Here is a 17,201-nt window from a genome sequence, read left to right as displayed (position 1 = left end):
AAATTAAAGACTTTTTTAGGTCCCAGAGCAGCACACTGAGAAACTGGTAAAGAGCAGAGGACAAAAGGCCCCTCTGACCATTACTGCACACTCTTGGCAGCAGAAGTCCTTGCTCCAGTGCTCCTCTTTTCAGCAGGTGCATTTTTCACACAAGCACCAGAAAGCTCCTCATCACTCAGCAACAGTTTAACTGAGACTAAAGTTCTTAACAAAAATTCCTCTCTGATACCACTTGAGCACCTCAGAGCCCTGAAGCTTTATGGTCAACATCTGTACCAGGGCACAGAGGCAGGAGGTTCACTCCAACATACCTGACACTGCTCACAAGCACAGAGACACAGGCACCAAACCTAGGCTGCTGCAGATCTTGGTTTCATGGTACAAGAGGTTTGTAAGAAACAGGGGTTTCAGGCAACTCCCCCTTCTCCTGCCTTCTTCTCCACTACCCCTCTGAGTCCCTGATCTGCTCCCTCTCCTCAGAATCAATATTTGTAACTGGAAGGGGGAAATGTTCTGGAACAACAACCCGGAGAAAAATAATCCCACAATGCATTTATTCATCACACATTTGACTTTAAAAGGCAGATCAGATCCTGGCTTTCCCTTCTTAAGTGGCTGCACAACAATGGCACCCCAGTGTGCCTCTGGCTGATGTTCCCACATCCTTCTTCCTTTAATCCCTGCCTTTGACACACAGGTAATACCTGTTCCTCACATTCCTAATTACCAACTTTTCCAAGGGTAATGCAGGACAGTGCCTTGCAATGTAGTCTGAATCTTTAAGATATTTTGTTATAAAGATGCTGTCATAACATTTCTCAAGATTAGCTAACAGAATTCATAGTTAAAAATAATAGCACTTCAGGGCTGGTGTTTTTTCCAACTCAGAATGTCCAGGACACTTTGGGACAAGTACTGCACATAGAGAAAGTGGCATGCTAGGCAGCAGGGCTTGCTGCTGAAAACTGCACCTCTGCAGCAGGTAGTTCAATCCAAGCACTGGTAGCTGTAACAGCAAAAATATTAAATACAAGTGTGGAGGCACTTATATCAGTTCTGGCTTTTTAAATTTTTTCCTTTTTAAAGAAATGCTAAAATATATTTTACTTACTAGATGGCAGAAAATTACCAATTTTCTCAAGCAAGTATTCTCTCACTATAGTTTTTAATGCATGCAGGATGCTGAGCTTTCTGTAGGATAAACTCGAAAATTGTGGTTTACGGAAACTGGTTTGGGAGAGATTAGATTCAGTTATACTGAGCACAAAATGTTACAGGTTCCAATAAACTCAATTCAATATGCATGAATTACTGACAGTGCTTATTCCAGATTTACACCTGTGCAATTGTGATCAGAAACAGGTTTCAGCTCTCCAAATAAGTCCTTTCACATTAGGAAAGATAATATAACAACCCTCCCCCTCTAAAGCCAGCCCTTCAGCTTGCTTTTAAATTCAAGATCCTGTGAAGAAGAGCTGCTAAACACCCACACAGCTTAGTCTGGGGCATTTCCTAAGCCTCTAGTGAGAGCAAGCAGAACAAAGCGAGACTGAAGAGAGTTCTCACTTGCAAGAGGAAGAAAACACATTTGCATGAGCCACTTCAGTCCCACTTTTTTTTTTTTGCTCACTTTTGCATAAAGAGGCATCTGTGTCCTAGGCCCTTCCCCCAATGACCTTTTGTTTTCAACATGGCAGGATGCTTCAAAGGAAGGACCTGAGATGCAAAAACAGGCAGAGAGCCTGTATTCAGTGATCTCTCAGCAAGGGGGATATTAGCAACTAGTGTTAGTTACCATTTCTTCGTGTGGCTCGGCTAGCATGTTTTATGTAAAGTACATATAGGTTGTTTAAAGACAGAAAGTTTTAAAGTTTAATCACTTATTGCAGAAAAAAAAAAAAAAAGAAAACTTCTCTTCTCCAGGACTTGACCCACAAGGAGACAAAAAACAAGCAAATGGCACTAACCCCTCCTCTATCATGCAGTTGGCTTTAATTTACAAGCAGAATGGGTCTCCCTTTTGTTCAGGCATCCAGCAGACACAAAGCATCCGGCAGGGATGGGCTCCAGGGATTTACACTGAAGCAGGGCTACAGAATGCTGGAAGCACAGCCTGCCAAAGGCAGGCTCAGAGAAACAGGGCACCCTCAGCGTTACCTGTCTATACGTGGGAATTGTCTCCAGGTATACTTTCAGAGTCCAAGTCTGCCAGCTCTGTGTGGCCCTCGGGGGCTGTTTGGCTCCAGCCGTCCGTACAGTCCGAGGCAGCGTCGTCCTCGCCCACCGTCACCTCCACCCAGTTGACCTCTGCCGGCTCCTCGTTCTCCTCACTGCCGTGGCCATCGTGGCTGTTGCTGCACTCCAGCCTGTCCACACCCTCTGCTTGATTCCCCAACAAAGAGTCCTTCAGTGGTTCGCAGTCTCTTTTTGCTCTCACCACTGGTTTCCCCCCATTCTCTTCATTCAGTTTTTTATGCTCCTGGTAATGCTGCCGAGACACTTCATTACCGTTCTTTGGACTCTCAATGTGTTTCGAGTTCTTTTTCTGGCTTTGCTTGTTATGACCATCAGCAGCATACTGCTGCTGGTACTGGTCAATCCATTTAAGAGACCCTGTTCTTAGTGAAGACCGGTTCTCCTTGAACCAGCGAACTATTTCAGTTCTTGTGAGCCCAGTCTGAGATGCCAACTGGTCATACTCCTGGGGTGATGGCCACTGGGTCCTTGCAAATGTGCTTTTCAACAGATGAATTTGCTCTTGTGTTTTCTTCAATGTGGAGGAGGACCCAGATAAAGCACCAGGGAGCTGAGAGCTACTCAGAAGTTCTGCCTGGCTTATTGCACCATTGGGAGTTCCTTGATCCTTAATTTTTCTGTAAGATCCCATTGAGTCCAAGACAGCTTGCTCCATGCTGTCCCTTATCTTTCTCCGCTCAGAGAACCATGAATCTATCTCCCTCCTACTCAGCTTAGTCTCCACTCGAAGCCTGTCCAATTCTCCCTGGGTAGGAAAAGAACATTTTAAGAAACTCTCCTCAAGGGCCCTAAGCTGCTCTTGAGTTTTCTCTTTGAATCTCTGGGGAGTAAAATCTGTGTATGGGTGAAATGACCGGCCATGTCGACCAGCTGGAGGTGCTATTTGATCTTTCCCTAAAGCATCACCAGGAATTTGCACAATGCCCCTCTGACTTCTGTACCTGTGGTCACTGAACCACTTTTTGATCTCACTCCTGGAAAGACCTGTAGCCTCTATAAGCCTGTAGACTTCTGCATCATCAGGAAACTGGCTTGCCATGAAACTGGCCTTCAGCTCTGCTATCTGCTCCTTGGTCTTTTTCCGCTCACTGGCCGGGGTCACTGGAACAGCAGTCACCTTGGCAGGAATCTCAGGCACCTGAACTATGTGAGGACGCTTGGCTTCTGGGGCACTTGATACGGTCTGTATTGTCCTCTTTTGCCCCTGGTTTGGAGCAACAGCAAGTGTAATCGGTGAACAAGAAACAGTTGAACCATTTGACACAGGAGTCAAAACCAGGCCAGTCTGGCCCAGTATCTGACAAGGCAAAGCTGTCTGGATGATGGGCTGCGGCATTTTTGCAGTTGCCAAAGGAGCTGGCAGGACGGTGATGGTCTGGGGAACTGCCTGGATAGTACCATTGAACATCTTCTTCCTTGCTTCCTCCACTTCTTCAGGAGACCAACTTATACCATGCTTCAAACGTTGCGTAGCAAACCAGATTCGGATTTGCTCTTCGGGATGTTTTGATGCTGCAGTCAACCATGACAACTCCGCTTGTGTTGGGTAAGGAAACTTATTAAAGGAGTTGATCATGGTTGCGTTAGTGTCCAGTGCAGAGTTGTATTTGGTACTGTTCAGAGGGACTGGGACCTTGGGGACAAGGTTGATATTTGGTGGCAGCTGTACAGAGGGCATAACATGGGCTAACACATCATGGAGAAGGTCTCCATTTATACAGGCAATAGCTTCAGTGGCTTCGGTTATGATGCGGGGGAGAGCGCCATCAACGTGGTTTTCTGTCACTCCCTCTTCTGGCTTTTTACATCCCTTCTTGGTTTCCCCTTTAGGCTTTCCCAGTTTCATCGCTGGCGCTTTATTTGCACTGATTCCCCCGTGAAGTGAATCGTCACACTCTGCATTTTCTAGCCCACTGCTTGTGACAGTGACATCGTTAGTGGCTGTCTCAATAGACTGCTCTAGAACAGTCTGATTATTGCGTTTAATTAATTTCAGTTTAAAGTTAGTCTCTCCTGGGTGATATTTTGTGTTGTGGTCAGATAAAGAATCGTATTTTTTGGTTGTGAAGTTGCATTCAGCACAGACATACAGGGGGTTGAGAATGACATTTGGATGCTGAGTGTCAACGTGCTCGGTAAATTCATTTAAGTTTTGTGTCGAGTAAGGGCAGTACTTACACTCATAACCACCCTGGGGTTTCTTAGACTGATTTTCACCTGCAGGCTTCGCCTCCACCACCTCACAGTCTTTGACTGAGTTTTCTGAAGGCCAGTTTTTTTTGGAGTCCTGCTGTGATGCACAAGTCCCCTTGTCTTTAGGAGTCTCTGCGCCCTCAGCACCTTCCTGCTCCATGACTTCAGAAGTTCGCACCATACAGGGAGTTGTGGACTTTCTTTTGCTGGCCATGGCAACTGCTGGCAGTGTGCTGTTGTCCCAGATGGTGGCTTCTTTTAACAGGGTGAGCAACCAACTCGGTCGATCTTGCAAACAGCTCCAAACTTCCCTGATTATTTGACTCTGTTTTGTTTAAAGAATTTCTGCTCTGGCTGTGACCCTCAGCTTCACCAGCAGACCTGTCAGCTGCATGACACCTGTGAAACAAAGCACATTTTGTTAAACACTAATCAACGAAACTGATCATTTAGCAGAAAGCCACAGCTCGAGGTGCGTGCATTTGCAAGGCATGTGTGTATTTTGGATATTGCTGAACTCTTCCTCCTCCTCATCATCATTTTAAGAGTCAAAAATCTTCCCCAGAAAGAATGAAAGCCATGGGTAATTTGCAATGAAGTGCACCACAGGAAGAAAATTACTGGAACAAATAAGATGAACAGACAGGGAATTTTAATTTCCACTAGACTCAATGTGTTTAGTTAGGAAAATAAGAAGATACTGCTATAAATACTGCATCTTTTTATAGAAGCTGCAATTCTATTAATTACTATTTTGAAGCCTGCAGATTTGAGTGTGATTTATATTAAACTTAATTACTTCCCACTGTCACTTACCTTGTAAATATGACTACTAAATGACTGTAGTTACTAATGATGGGTGATTTCTAAATAAAGCTATAGGATCTGCCTTGGTTGTAAAAGTAATGGCAGAAAGAAGAGTTAATGTAAATCAACACTTCCAAAGGTCTGTGTTTTGAGAAATTGTGGGCTTGAAGAAACTGCAGCAAGAAAACTACAGCAGATTTGTGGAGGCCTATCAAGTCTTTTCCAGAAGAGATGTTTCCTTAAAACACCACTTTTCACTCAACATTGATAGAAATTGTTACCAAAGGCCAAGGAAGCCCTCAGATACCTTTTAAACAGGGTCCCTTTCCAGGACCTCACTGATAATATCCCATCTTGTGCATGTCACTCCCTGTAGAATTAAAAAAAGCCAAACCAAAACATTTTAAAGCTTTATTTTTAATGCGGAAGTGCTTTTGAAAGTTCCCAAATACAAGAATTCTGTAAAATATATTTTCTAAAGGATAGGACACAGACATCAGTCAAAACAAGCACAAAGAAAATTGCACCAGCTTTTTTAGGATCTACAAACGCTCACCAGGACTGGATGGAGGGAAAAAGAACAATTTAGTTCTCAAAAGAGCTTAATAAAAAAAAAAGAAAAAAGGACAAAAAAAGATTTGACAAGATGCTTTTTAAAATTTATCATTGATTCAAATTTGCTATTCTTCCTGGTCAGATGGTCTCTGGTTTCATAATATTTCTACAGTCTTGATGGAAAACTCAGATTTAACAATCAAGAAGTGTTTGGAATTGAGTGGGAGACACACTAGTGTTTACAAACTGGTGGAGGATGGAAAGTGGAGATTTGCAGAGAGGGTCAGGCCTGCACTGAATTCTGCAGAAGTGTACTAAATGGAGAATTTGAACTAGAGATCCAAACTCACCATGGAGAAGATCCCATGCATATTTACTATGGTGCAGATGCCTCTGATAACTGCACAGTGCTTTGTGTTCACAGCCACTGCCACCCCTGCACCTCCCAGCCCTGACACAGCCCAGGCACACTCCTGCACACTTGGTGAAGCACCAGAGCTTCTGGCTGACTTCCAACGGGGACATTTCGGCTCCAGGTGCTTCCCTGGGAAATAAAGCATATTTGCTGAGCTCTGTGAAACAAGGATGGGCTGCCCACAGGCTTATGGCTCTGCCTTGGCCAGGATGACCCAGTGCTGTTTCCCCCTAACCTTGGACCACCAACACTGACACCACCATTGCCCAATGCATTCGCCTCTGAGCCAACATTTCCTTTTCTGTTTCTTTTTTTTCATTCTGCCTTTTAATGATAAACAAACGAAAGCAATAATACCTGGTTTTCTGTACATTTGTGCCTATCTACTGCTAAACTGGATCACACTGAACGTTCTCTATCATTTCCACATATTCCTTCAAATTCCCCCTTCTACTTCACCTCACAACTGTCATTCCACAGATATTTTGGTTGTGATCTATGAGTTGCTGTGTCCCACTGCAGGTGGGATCTGAAGCTAGAGACAAACACACAACTGTCCCAAAGTCCATCTTCCTGATCAGCCAACTGTGCCTGCAGAAAATTAATTTGTGTTGAAGCTTCTTCCCTTATACCAAATTTGGCTGAAATAGGCCAAAAGATGAGAGACAGGGGCAGAATGAGCTCTGTAAGCACAGCTGGTGCTGTGAACAGGGTGAAGATGATCAAGTCATCTCACTCTTCCCTGTAGATTCCACAATATTTGTGATACTGAATTTCTTAGATGAGGGAAGGGAGGTGCAAGGCAGTGTCCTGGGCCAGGGCAAGAAAAATGGAGCCACAGTTCCTGAGATGCTCCTCTGAGTCTTGCTCTCTCTCCCAGGCCACAGCTGCCCCTAATGGTCTGCTCCTGTTTTAATGTATGGCCTCGTGCAAAATTCATGTGGCAACATCAGCAAAAGGAAGAAAATTCAAAGGACATCAAAGACAGAGCAAGGCTTATTTATATTTCACTGAACTTCCCCCCACATCCACAGGAAGAAAAAGCTAGGAACATAAAGGAATGTGATGGAAGAGAAAGAGTGGAGAAAGAGAAACATCTAGGTTACGGCTTTGAATCAATCAAAGGTTTCTTAAAAGTCAGACTAATGTTCTGAATTCCCCAGTCTCTGTAAACTCAGCCAGCTCTCTGCTGCACCAAGCTCCCAACTTTTATGAGGACAGGAGGACTGGCCTCAAACAAGGATGCTCTGACACAGGGGAAGGGCCAAGGTCCCTTCAAAATATATCTAAGTGCATAGAAAGATGAAAAATTCTGTGTGCTACAGTTTTCCTATACTTTCAGTAGTTTTTTTTCTGCCACATGAGAATCATGATGCACCACAGAAATCAAGCACAAGTCAAATGCTTCCTTTTAGAGGTCAATAAAAGAAACAAATTACTTTTAGTCTATGATGTGTAGTCTTGGGCACTCATAACTAGCTACAAACTGTCTTTGTCCCTGTGACCCACATCCTGAATGATGGAGAGGAGGAGAAGCTCAACACTTACCTGAGCAAGGAGAGTTTATTGGGATCTCCAAGCAGTAGCTCCTGCAGGACCTCAGTAAGATGTCATTTGGGATAAAGAAACAGAAAGTTCCAGAAAAGGATTGGACTCCCCCTGCCCCCCTAAAAACCACATCCTTGGGAGGTGCATCATGTACATTTGCAGGGACTGCCACCGCTCATCCCAGAACATTAGAGAATGCACCAAGAACATCTCACAGCTTTCAAACATGAGCCACTTGCCAGAAAATCAAAGCCCCAGCAGAGAGTTTTAAATATGGAGTGCTGCTCCTGACAAAACTGATAAATGATGCCACTTCAGCCCCCTCCAAGGCAATGGCTTAGCAACTGGCACATCCTGATGGCAACCTGAGCTGCACTTTGCCAGCTGAGCCCTGTCCACAGGACATGCATTCCTTCAAGGGGCAAAACCCACATCTGATATTCAATGCAGGGCTGCACCATGGTCAGGTCAACCTCTATCCCTAAAGCTGGCCCTGTTCTCCTTTTGTTTTGTTATGGACAGGACAAATAACCTCTTTTTCTGGACTGCTGCTACTGCAGAGTGCCCAGAGGAGTGAGGTGCAGGGGTGCAATCAGCAGCTGCCTGTGAGCTGACTGGGTACTCCCTGGGCATGGGGAGGGAAGACAGTCCTCATCCCCCCAGCTCACCTGCCACATCTCTTGCTTGTCTCCCCATACTGCAGGGGGTTGAAAGAAAAAAAAAAAATCTCATTTTTTGAATTTTCTTTTTAAATGAACAAATGGACAAAGCAGCAAAAGGCAACCAGGTGAAAAACAAAAGTGCTTGGTTCCAAGCAGAATCTTGTGAATGAGGTTTAAACCAAACCACAGAGAACCTGTGTGCAGGAACAAAAACTTTCAATTTGCTTTGCTGCAGCAAAGTCATCCAGGACAGGAGCACACAAGTCAGAAGCAATGCCTTCTTTTAAATTTATCTTCCTACAAGTGTGTCACAGCACTTACGAATGAGGCCCTAACCTATCTGCATTTAATTTCTGAAATTTGTTTAAATAATGAAATAATCCAGCCACAGTCCTCTGATCAATTGAACCCCTGTTAAAATGGCTACAGAGCATCTGACAAAAGAATGAAGCAGGATCTTAATGGCAACTCTGTGCATGACTGAGGAAATGCCAGATTTCCTATCCTGGCCCCAGACTGGGGAAACTGCAGAGAATCACACAGGAAAAATAAACTGTGTTTTTAGGCCTGGCTGGCACTGGAAAACACTTGCCTGTGCAGCAATGCCACCTTCCATCAGCATAAGGTAACTGTACAGTGTAAGCTAAGCGATGATAAAAACAAATCCAAAAGGTTTTTCTTGCTGAATATTGAAATCTTTTCACTCTCTCCCATCTTTACCTTGTGTGTATAGGTAAACTTTACACCCTACCTCCACCACAATAATAGGCAAATATTTGGGTAGAAACTGAGCTCCTTTTCTGCACTGCTGTTCTCACAGGCTCCTCCAAGGTGGTGGCAGAGAAGGAATTTTCCATGGCACCTGGACACAGCTCAGTTGCACAAAACTTCATTCAAAACCCTGCAAGCTGTGGCTGGGGAAGTAGAAGGGCAGGGGGGAGATAGGGCAAGATGCTGCTGGTTTTCCTTCATACCATAAAACATGACTGAGTGTGGAGAAAACAGTCTAAAGACAACCAAATTTGAAGGTATGTCTAATTCAAAAGCATGGAAAACTTTAATTTTAGCAGAAAGGAAAAAGTGCATCAAAAATATCACTGCTTTGTGCTGCACCTTGCTTTGAGCCAAGGGCTGGAGTAAAGTAAACAGAGGCTGAAAGAGGTTGAACCTCCCAGGCAGTGCAGATGGATCTTTACTTTTCACAGATAAACCTCACTTTTAAAAACAAACAAACAGAAAAAACCCAAACACTTTAGGGACACTTGTGTAATTTGCCAATAAAATCTTTATTTTTTCATCTTCCTGCATTGTTTGCTCTACCCTGTGCTGGCAGAGAGTTCCCAGCACCTGGCCTCATTTGAAAATGAACAGTGGGAACACCACCAGCATGAGGATAAGTGCAAAAAAGCACACAAATATACAGCAGTGTTCATTTGCAAGGGCTGGCTGATATTTGAAGAGGGTGGAAACATTTTACTGCTTAGGAGCTCAGTCTCCACAAACAGCATCCTCTGCAACACAGGACAAGCAACAGCAAATTACACCCTTGTAATTTAACACCCACACCCCCTTTGTCTGAACATGACATTTAATATCATAAAGGTAAAAACTCCTCCCTACAGATTTCCCATGCCCCTTCCCCAGCTTGAGGACACAGCAGAAGTAACAAGGAGGTACCCAGCACAGAACTCACCAGCAGGCACTTGCTGGGCATGAATTGTTCAGTCCCTGGGTTTTTTTGGAATTGCATCCCACTTTATTTCCCATCAAATGGGTCTCAGCACACCTCAACACAGATGCCATGCTCTGCCCTTGGACACCAGCCAGCATCCACCAGCTGGGCACCACCTTGCAAACACTGCAAGTTGCTTTTAAGGCAGAGACACCACCTGCATCCTTCTTCCTGAGCTGAAGAATTTGCCACCCCTTCCAGGACGTGTGACCAACCACACTATGATGTTCATTGCTGGATATCTTCAGCCATCTCCTCTCACAGCCTTCCAAGCCTTTGGGTCCCTGACTTCCCCAGGATGCAAATGCTGTGTCCCTCTGTGCATCTCGGATTTTAACACTCGACTCCAACCCGTGTGGCTGCCCAGGAGCCATGCTCAAGTTCAGAGCAGAGCAGAAACTAACTGATGTTACTTGACAGCATCATAAGACCCCCTTGACCATCGACTCTTTGTCCACAAAGGCTGCAGCAATGCAAACAGAAGCAGCACAGGGCAGAGCTGCCATCCTGCTCCCCCATCAGAGATGCTGAACCCACATTCACTAAAGTTGTGGTAACATTTTTCTCCTACAAATACAAGGATGAGAGGGGAGATACACATTTCACGGTGCAAAAAAAGCAACATGCCTAGGGTGATGTTCTTCCTTCCTTCCAACTGCTTTTAGCATGCAGCTGCTACAGTAATATCAAAAAGCACATCAGCAAGCACAGCAAAAAACACGCTGTTGCTCTCCTCTGTGATAAAACACTTAAGAATATTGCTTAATTACATACAGAAGAATAAGTGGAAGCAAACCAGGGCAAATAATTCCTGCATGATAGATTGGGACTGTAATGATTTACAAAACAAAACAAAAACAAAAAACCAAACCAAAAAAAAAAAAACCCAAAAAAAAAAAACAAGACCACACAGAAAGGCAAGTTTTGTGAACCCGGGTGAGCTTTTAAGAGAGCATTTAAGTCAGACCAGCATACAGCTCCAACACCTCTATGGTTTTTTGTAAGCTGAATAAATCCCAATTAAAGGGTAGGTATACAGAGTGTTATAGCAATAATTTTTGCAGATATGAAAAAATAAAATTGAAAGTTTGCATATGTTGGTGTAGACATTTCTAATTATAAAACAATTCCCACATAGATGTCTCTAACAGGATACTGTGACCATTAATATTTTTCTACAGGAAAGCAGAAATTGATAATTTTTCTTTCTGTTAAGGATCAGAGACTCACACCTTTCAAAAATGATCAGCAAACCAAACTGCCTCTGGGACTCCTGACTTCCCCAGCAACACATCCTGTGAAACTGGATGTCAACACATGAATGAGGGCAGAAGCAAACCCAGTGCAAATCCCACCTCTGCCCTGCACCCCCTACAGAACAGTCACTGAGAGACTCTGTAAAAACACAGAGATAAAACAAGAATCAGAAGTTTTGGTGGGCTGAGGGTAGAACTAAAGGTTTTTTAAAAGGCACCAACAGCTGTAGAAAATCCTGAAGAACTGCATGATGAAATTAATCACATGAAAGCTGCCTCTTAACAGCTCAGCTGTGATGTGACCACTGTGTAGAGATAGAAAAACTTACTCCGAAAAACACAGGTATTCTGGGAAAAAAACCCTTTGTAGGCTTCACCAGAATAGGCTGTGTGGCAGCACCATGCAATAGGCTTATTTCAGAGTACACTGCTAACATTTTAGTTCTTTTGAACTAAACTGTTCTCATTCAAGCTGCTGTTAAGCCAAAGATGTGAGGAAAATGGTGGTATGAACACAAGAGGCCAACCCCTTCCCAGAAAAAGGGAAGCTGAATATTGCATGCTGTGAATTTTCTATTATAAGTACCAATCTGCAATCACTGGCTTGTACTTTTTTTGCCTTTTTTTTAAATGCAGGCTTAATTCAGTTGCTAAAAACTAGATTAGACCTGACTAGCTTTTTTGCTTTCTGAAAAAAATCTAGTCATGATTAGAAACTGCACTTTACAACTGGTTCATGCCTTGAAAAAGTACTTATATTGTAGCAACAGTCACTTATTCCACCTAAGACAGAGTGGCCTTAATTTGGTGAAGGCAGGAGATGGTCCCTCTCCTGGAGGGCACACTCCAGAGCAGGAGGGAGAGCACTGGAGTGCCAAGGTGGGGACAAAATTCACATTTCCTTGCTTCCCAGCCACTACTTTCTCCTCCAGAAAAAGGGCTGGCAACCCACAGCCTGCACACAAAGTGGGATGTGGGGAACTGTGATTGCTGCAGCTCCCACTGCTTTGGGAAAAGCTGGGAAAAGCCTTTTTTCTTTGCAGTGTGTGTTTCTGCCAGAGGCACGTGCACCCATGCCCTGCTGGACACCTGACTTGGCTGGTGCCCCGCTCTGGAGTCCCAGATGCTCAGGCACACAAAAGGACCCCAAATCCCAGTGGCACCTGATTGTGACTCAAAACCCAGAAGGTGATGGTGGATGCTTTGCTGAGGCCTTGCTCTCTCCTTTGGGAAGGAGGAATATAAACTGAGCTCTTCCAAGCAAGACACAGTCAGATATATCAGCAAATGTTCTCAACACGCACAGAGGGGCTGCTCCTCTGCCCAGCATCCTTCCTCCACTGGTGGCTTCCAGGGGCAGCAAGCTCCAAAATAGTACTCATGTACCCTGTCAAAATTACCTCCTTTAATCAGTGGTGTGTTCAGTGTTTACTCCTAGGGTGGGTACTTGCATGTTCAGAAGAGAGAAATAAAGACCAACAGACTTTTTACAAGAGAAATAGAAAAGCTATAAAAACATTCATTCTAATAAGTTTAATTACTTGTCTGTGCAACTCATTGAATTCTCATCATTGGACTAAATTAAAGTCACTGGATATAAATAATTTTTCATATTGAGTTTTCATCCAGCATCATGTGGTAGTAGGAAAAGAAACTCACAGACACAAAGTAAAAGTTACCTGTTCAGCTTAGTGGGTTAAACCCTGGATGTATTGATCTTTTATTTTATGCAGAAAAAAATAGTTTATCCTGTTAGAATGTTCAGATTAATTATTCTTTTCAGATACACTTTAAAGAGCAAGATTTTTTTTTCTAGGAGAGGGTAGGTATGTTAAAATAAGTATTCTTTGCTTAGAACAGTTTTTAGGAATAATTTCTTATTAGTTTAGATCAAATATCTTAACAACATCTAGTCCACTTTCTCCTTTGTGTCACGTGTCATTCCATAACACTGCCACCTAGACAGGGAACACCTGTACACATTTCCAATGTAACTATGCATTTTATATATTATCACATATTTTTCCTCTTCAGATTTATTGTTACTATAGAGACACTCTAAGTTAAACTCTTCCAAAGCAGAAAGAACATGAGCTATGACAGAATCAAGACATTCGATTTTTTTTACTTTGCTTACAAAACTTAAGCAACAGTGCAGAAGTTTTCCTGCTTTACTACTTCTTACACTAACTGGCTCCCTTCTCAAATTCTTCTGCTCTGGGAACCACAGCACCCTGCCTTTATTCAGTTGAGTGTCAACTTCTTCCAAAATAAAATTATCAAGGCTCTCAAACACTTCTGCAGGTGAATTGCAATGGGGAAAACAAAATAAAAATCACATGCACATTCCAGGTGTACCTCTTGCAAGGCTGCAAGGTAGAAATGAGCTCTAAATTTCTAAAAAATAAAACCCAAGAGTTCTCACTTCTCAAGAAGTAGCTCCTAGAGCCCCACACGTCTTGGCTCTGACATGTACATGGGACACACCACAGCAGAAAATGGGAAAAAACACCCAGAGGACCTGATGGAGGGGAAGGAGAGAAGGCTAAGGCCACAAGACTGTTTTCGTGACCACTGCCAAGAAGCATTTAGATTTGAGGGTAAAAGAAAAGAGAATAAACTTCTGTCACCAGCATGTCATGTCTCAACAAGACAGGCAGTACACACACCTATGGGAGGTTTGAGCCAACTCTTATTTATCTAATATGGGAAGCAGCCTTTCCATCAGCCTCATTCACCACAACTGCAGCACTGAAAGAGTTTAAGGAACTCCCAGGAGAGAGGAAGGATCTCAATAATTGACAGAAAACATTAGTAACCCGTGTGTCTAGAGCGGCACAGCTCCCCGTTTGACTCACTGACGCTGCATTAGAAAAAGGCAGATGGTTTGTGATTTGTACAGCTGATGAATCACTGCACCTCCTTCCTCCCTCCCCAATGGCTTCTCTGGGGATCTCCACATTCCCCAGCGAAACCTACAGACTGGAGGATAACACACGACAAGCAGAGCAGCATAATGTCTCCTGCCTGCCACAGGATGGTTTTACCTGTGGCCCACAAGCACTGCTGTTCTCTCCTGTCCCATTTCCCTACCCACTCACCTACACCCTGGTGAACTCAACACTATTGCTTCAAGTTGTCTTTACAGACACTGCTTACACTGTTTGAACCTCTGCACTATAGGGGAAAGCTTCAGTACACAGTAATTTTGCCTTTTAAAACAACAAGTCTGGGTTATAAACTGTAACAACCAAAAATACTCATTTCCTGAATGGAAACTCTTGAGCTACAGTACCAGATGCTACTGAAGGAAGAAGCCCCAAAGCTGGGTTTGGGGTACAAAGATGCATCTTGAAGCCCACCACACTGAATACCTACACAGCAATGAAATAGCAATGTTTCACCTCAACACTTCCATATGCAGGAGTTTAGACACATCTCTTTCAAAACAAGTCCACTCCTGGAAACTGCCACACAACTTTTCACAGGACCTGAACACCCAGTGACCTCCAAACTCAGTCAGGGAATACCAAACAAATCTGATGTCCAAGGCACTTCAGGGCAGCTCCAGTTTTAAGCACAAGAAGACTCAGCTGCTGGCCTAACACAGTTCAGTGACCTGCTCTACTAGGAGATTCCTGTGATAGAGATGAACCCCAATATTGCTAGGAAGATATTTCCTTTCTCAAATCTGACTCAATTTTGTCATGACTATAGCCAGACCTCAATCTCCTAGCTAAGACAGAGACAAAAAGCAGCACATGGGAAAGTTGGCTGCTGCTGGTTAAGAGGAGTGAGATGCTCAAGAGAATTCCATAGGCAGTGCTTTACATCGGTCTGTTCTCAGCTTCCTGGTGATGAGCAGATTTGGTTCAACTGAGGGGCACTGCAAATATCTTGCTGTAAATAATCTTAACTCACTCTCATCTTGTTGCATTTTACATTACCTTTTGTTGTGCTCTGCTTGCTTAAAGAAAAAGCTGCTTTAAAAGTGGCCTGGTGAAAAACTTAAGTTCCACATTTAGAGGCTTTTCTTCTCTAAAAGCAGTGACATGACTTCTACCCACCATGTGAAACAAGTATCTTTTTCAGGTCCTTTCCCCCCATGTAGGAGTCTGCCTTAGATAGTTAAAGACCTACAGTGATCAGAGGATCCTACTGGTCCAATATTTGGAGGCTTTACAGCTGTTAAGATACCCATCCTCACAGCAGGCTTGTGAGTTAAGGCACTGCTATTATTCCCATTGCTCAAATTGGCAATTAAGGCATTAAGAGAACATGGCAGAGGCTTTGCTAAATGGCCAAGTCAATTTACAGCTTGCTGCCACCAAAACTGGGTATCAGAGTGCAAAAATCATGCCTTACCCAAGGTCTTCCACAGGGCTGGAAACTGCATTGAGGTTTTTGGTTACTGCTCCAATCTTCAGTAAATTCAGGTTACCCTCCCAGCTCACGAGTGGAAAACATTTAACATCCCCTGCAAAAGCAGCTGATATTCTTAGATTAGGTCCCAGCAAAAAAGTACCAAAGTCACAAAACCACCACAACTTTCACCAGGAGGCTCATGGGAGGAAGCAAAAGTCTGAAGATAAAAGGTCTGAACTCTTCTGCCTTCTCTCAGAAATCACTCATTGGGCCAGGTGCACATATACAAGAGAGAAGTTTCTCCACCAAGGTTGCTAAACCTCCCCCTGTCCTTACACAGAATAAAAGCTACCTTCCTCTGCAGCTGCTGCAAAGCATTTCGCTAGCAAACCACACCAACTCCTCCTGCTCTTCCTCTGCTTGACTCCTAAAGTTCAAGAACTCTTCCCCTTTACACTTTTTCCCAAAATTCTGGAAAAAACAAGTATTTTAGGGAGGGTTCCCATGTGATGGAGATCTTCTCATCTCACACAAAGTCTGTGGGCACCATCAATACACCTGTTCCTTTCTCTCTCTCTGGATGAGTTGACCCACACCATTTTCAGTCAAGTGCATATATTTTTTTCTGTTTGTTGGTGATACAAGCTGAGCACTCCTAGCATGAATGACATTTATGACATTATTCCTTGGTCAGTTCCTCAGTCAGATCTGAGGTCAAATGCTGAAAAAGCGACCATCTAAAAGATGCTTAGTTATACTACTTTCTGTCCTTTTAATCACATGCTGTGCCTGTACTTGTTGTTTTACTGCATCTGCTGTAAATTCCCACTCAGATCACCCCTACACATAATTTCCCCCTTATTACCTTCAATTTTTATCTCACCACTTTGTTTTCAAAATGTATTTCATTGTTTCTCCTTCTTTTATTAAGCACTCAGTCCTCATACGCATACAAAACACTTTGAGTGTAACCCTTGTGTAACTGTGTGACAGAGAACCTACCACATGTTCCACAGAAGAGGCTGAGAGACAATAAATAACAAGTCCAGCAAGATCCTTTTGAAACATTTGCATGCTTTCCCTTCACTGCAGATTACATAACACTTTCCTCAGCTTACTGGGCATTTGAGGCATCTAGTGCAAGATCAAGACACCAACTCCTGTCTGCCATCAGAAACCAGCTGAAGCATCACTGATGTTTCAGATGTCTACACCCTATGAAATGTGAAATTAAAAGCTGTTTGAAGTTATTCACCAAGTGACACTATTCTAATTTCTTCAGTCGTCCAACAAATACGCTCCCAATCAAATATTTATTTTCCTTAGGAAAATCACTGATTATAAATATAATTTTTAATTAAACTCCCCCAAAAGCCGAACAAAACCCACAGAGTTAGAAAGCCTTTCAAAAG

General features: G+C 43.4%; 1 protein-coding gene across 17 annotated transcripts in view; it reads right to left on the bottom strand.

Annotated features, from left to right (window-relative positions):
* ZHX2 (zinc fingers and homeoboxes 2) overlaps nt 1–17,201 on the bottom strand; it is a 74,797-nt gene that overhangs the window by 4,241 nt on the left and 53,355 nt on the right. For 16 of the 17 annotated variants that reach the window (XM_021546484.4, XM_021546479.3, XM_021546474.3 and 13 more), the window contains one exon: nt 2,158–4,848. In XM_021546484.4, the coding sequence (XP_021402159.1) occupies nt 2,162–4,663 (2,502 nt within the window). In that variant the 5' untranslated portion in view covers nt 4,664–4,848 and the 3' untranslated portion in view covers nt 2,158–2,161. Of the gene's footprint in view, nt 1–2,157; nt 4,849–15,789; nt 17,185–17,201 lie in introns of those variants that run through there. The other variant, XM_085572510.1, reaches the window with a different exon arrangement.

The sequence above is a fragment of the Lonchura striata genome, chromosome 2 (genome assembly GCF_050655825.1).
Source record: "Lonchura striata isolate lonStrDom1 chromosome 2, ASM5065582v1, whole genome shotgun sequence".
NCBI classification, from domain to species: Eukaryota; Metazoa; Chordata; class Aves; order Passeriformes; family Estrildidae; genus Lonchura; species Lonchura striata.
This window is presented reverse-complemented; position numbering and strand designations above follow the sequence as displayed.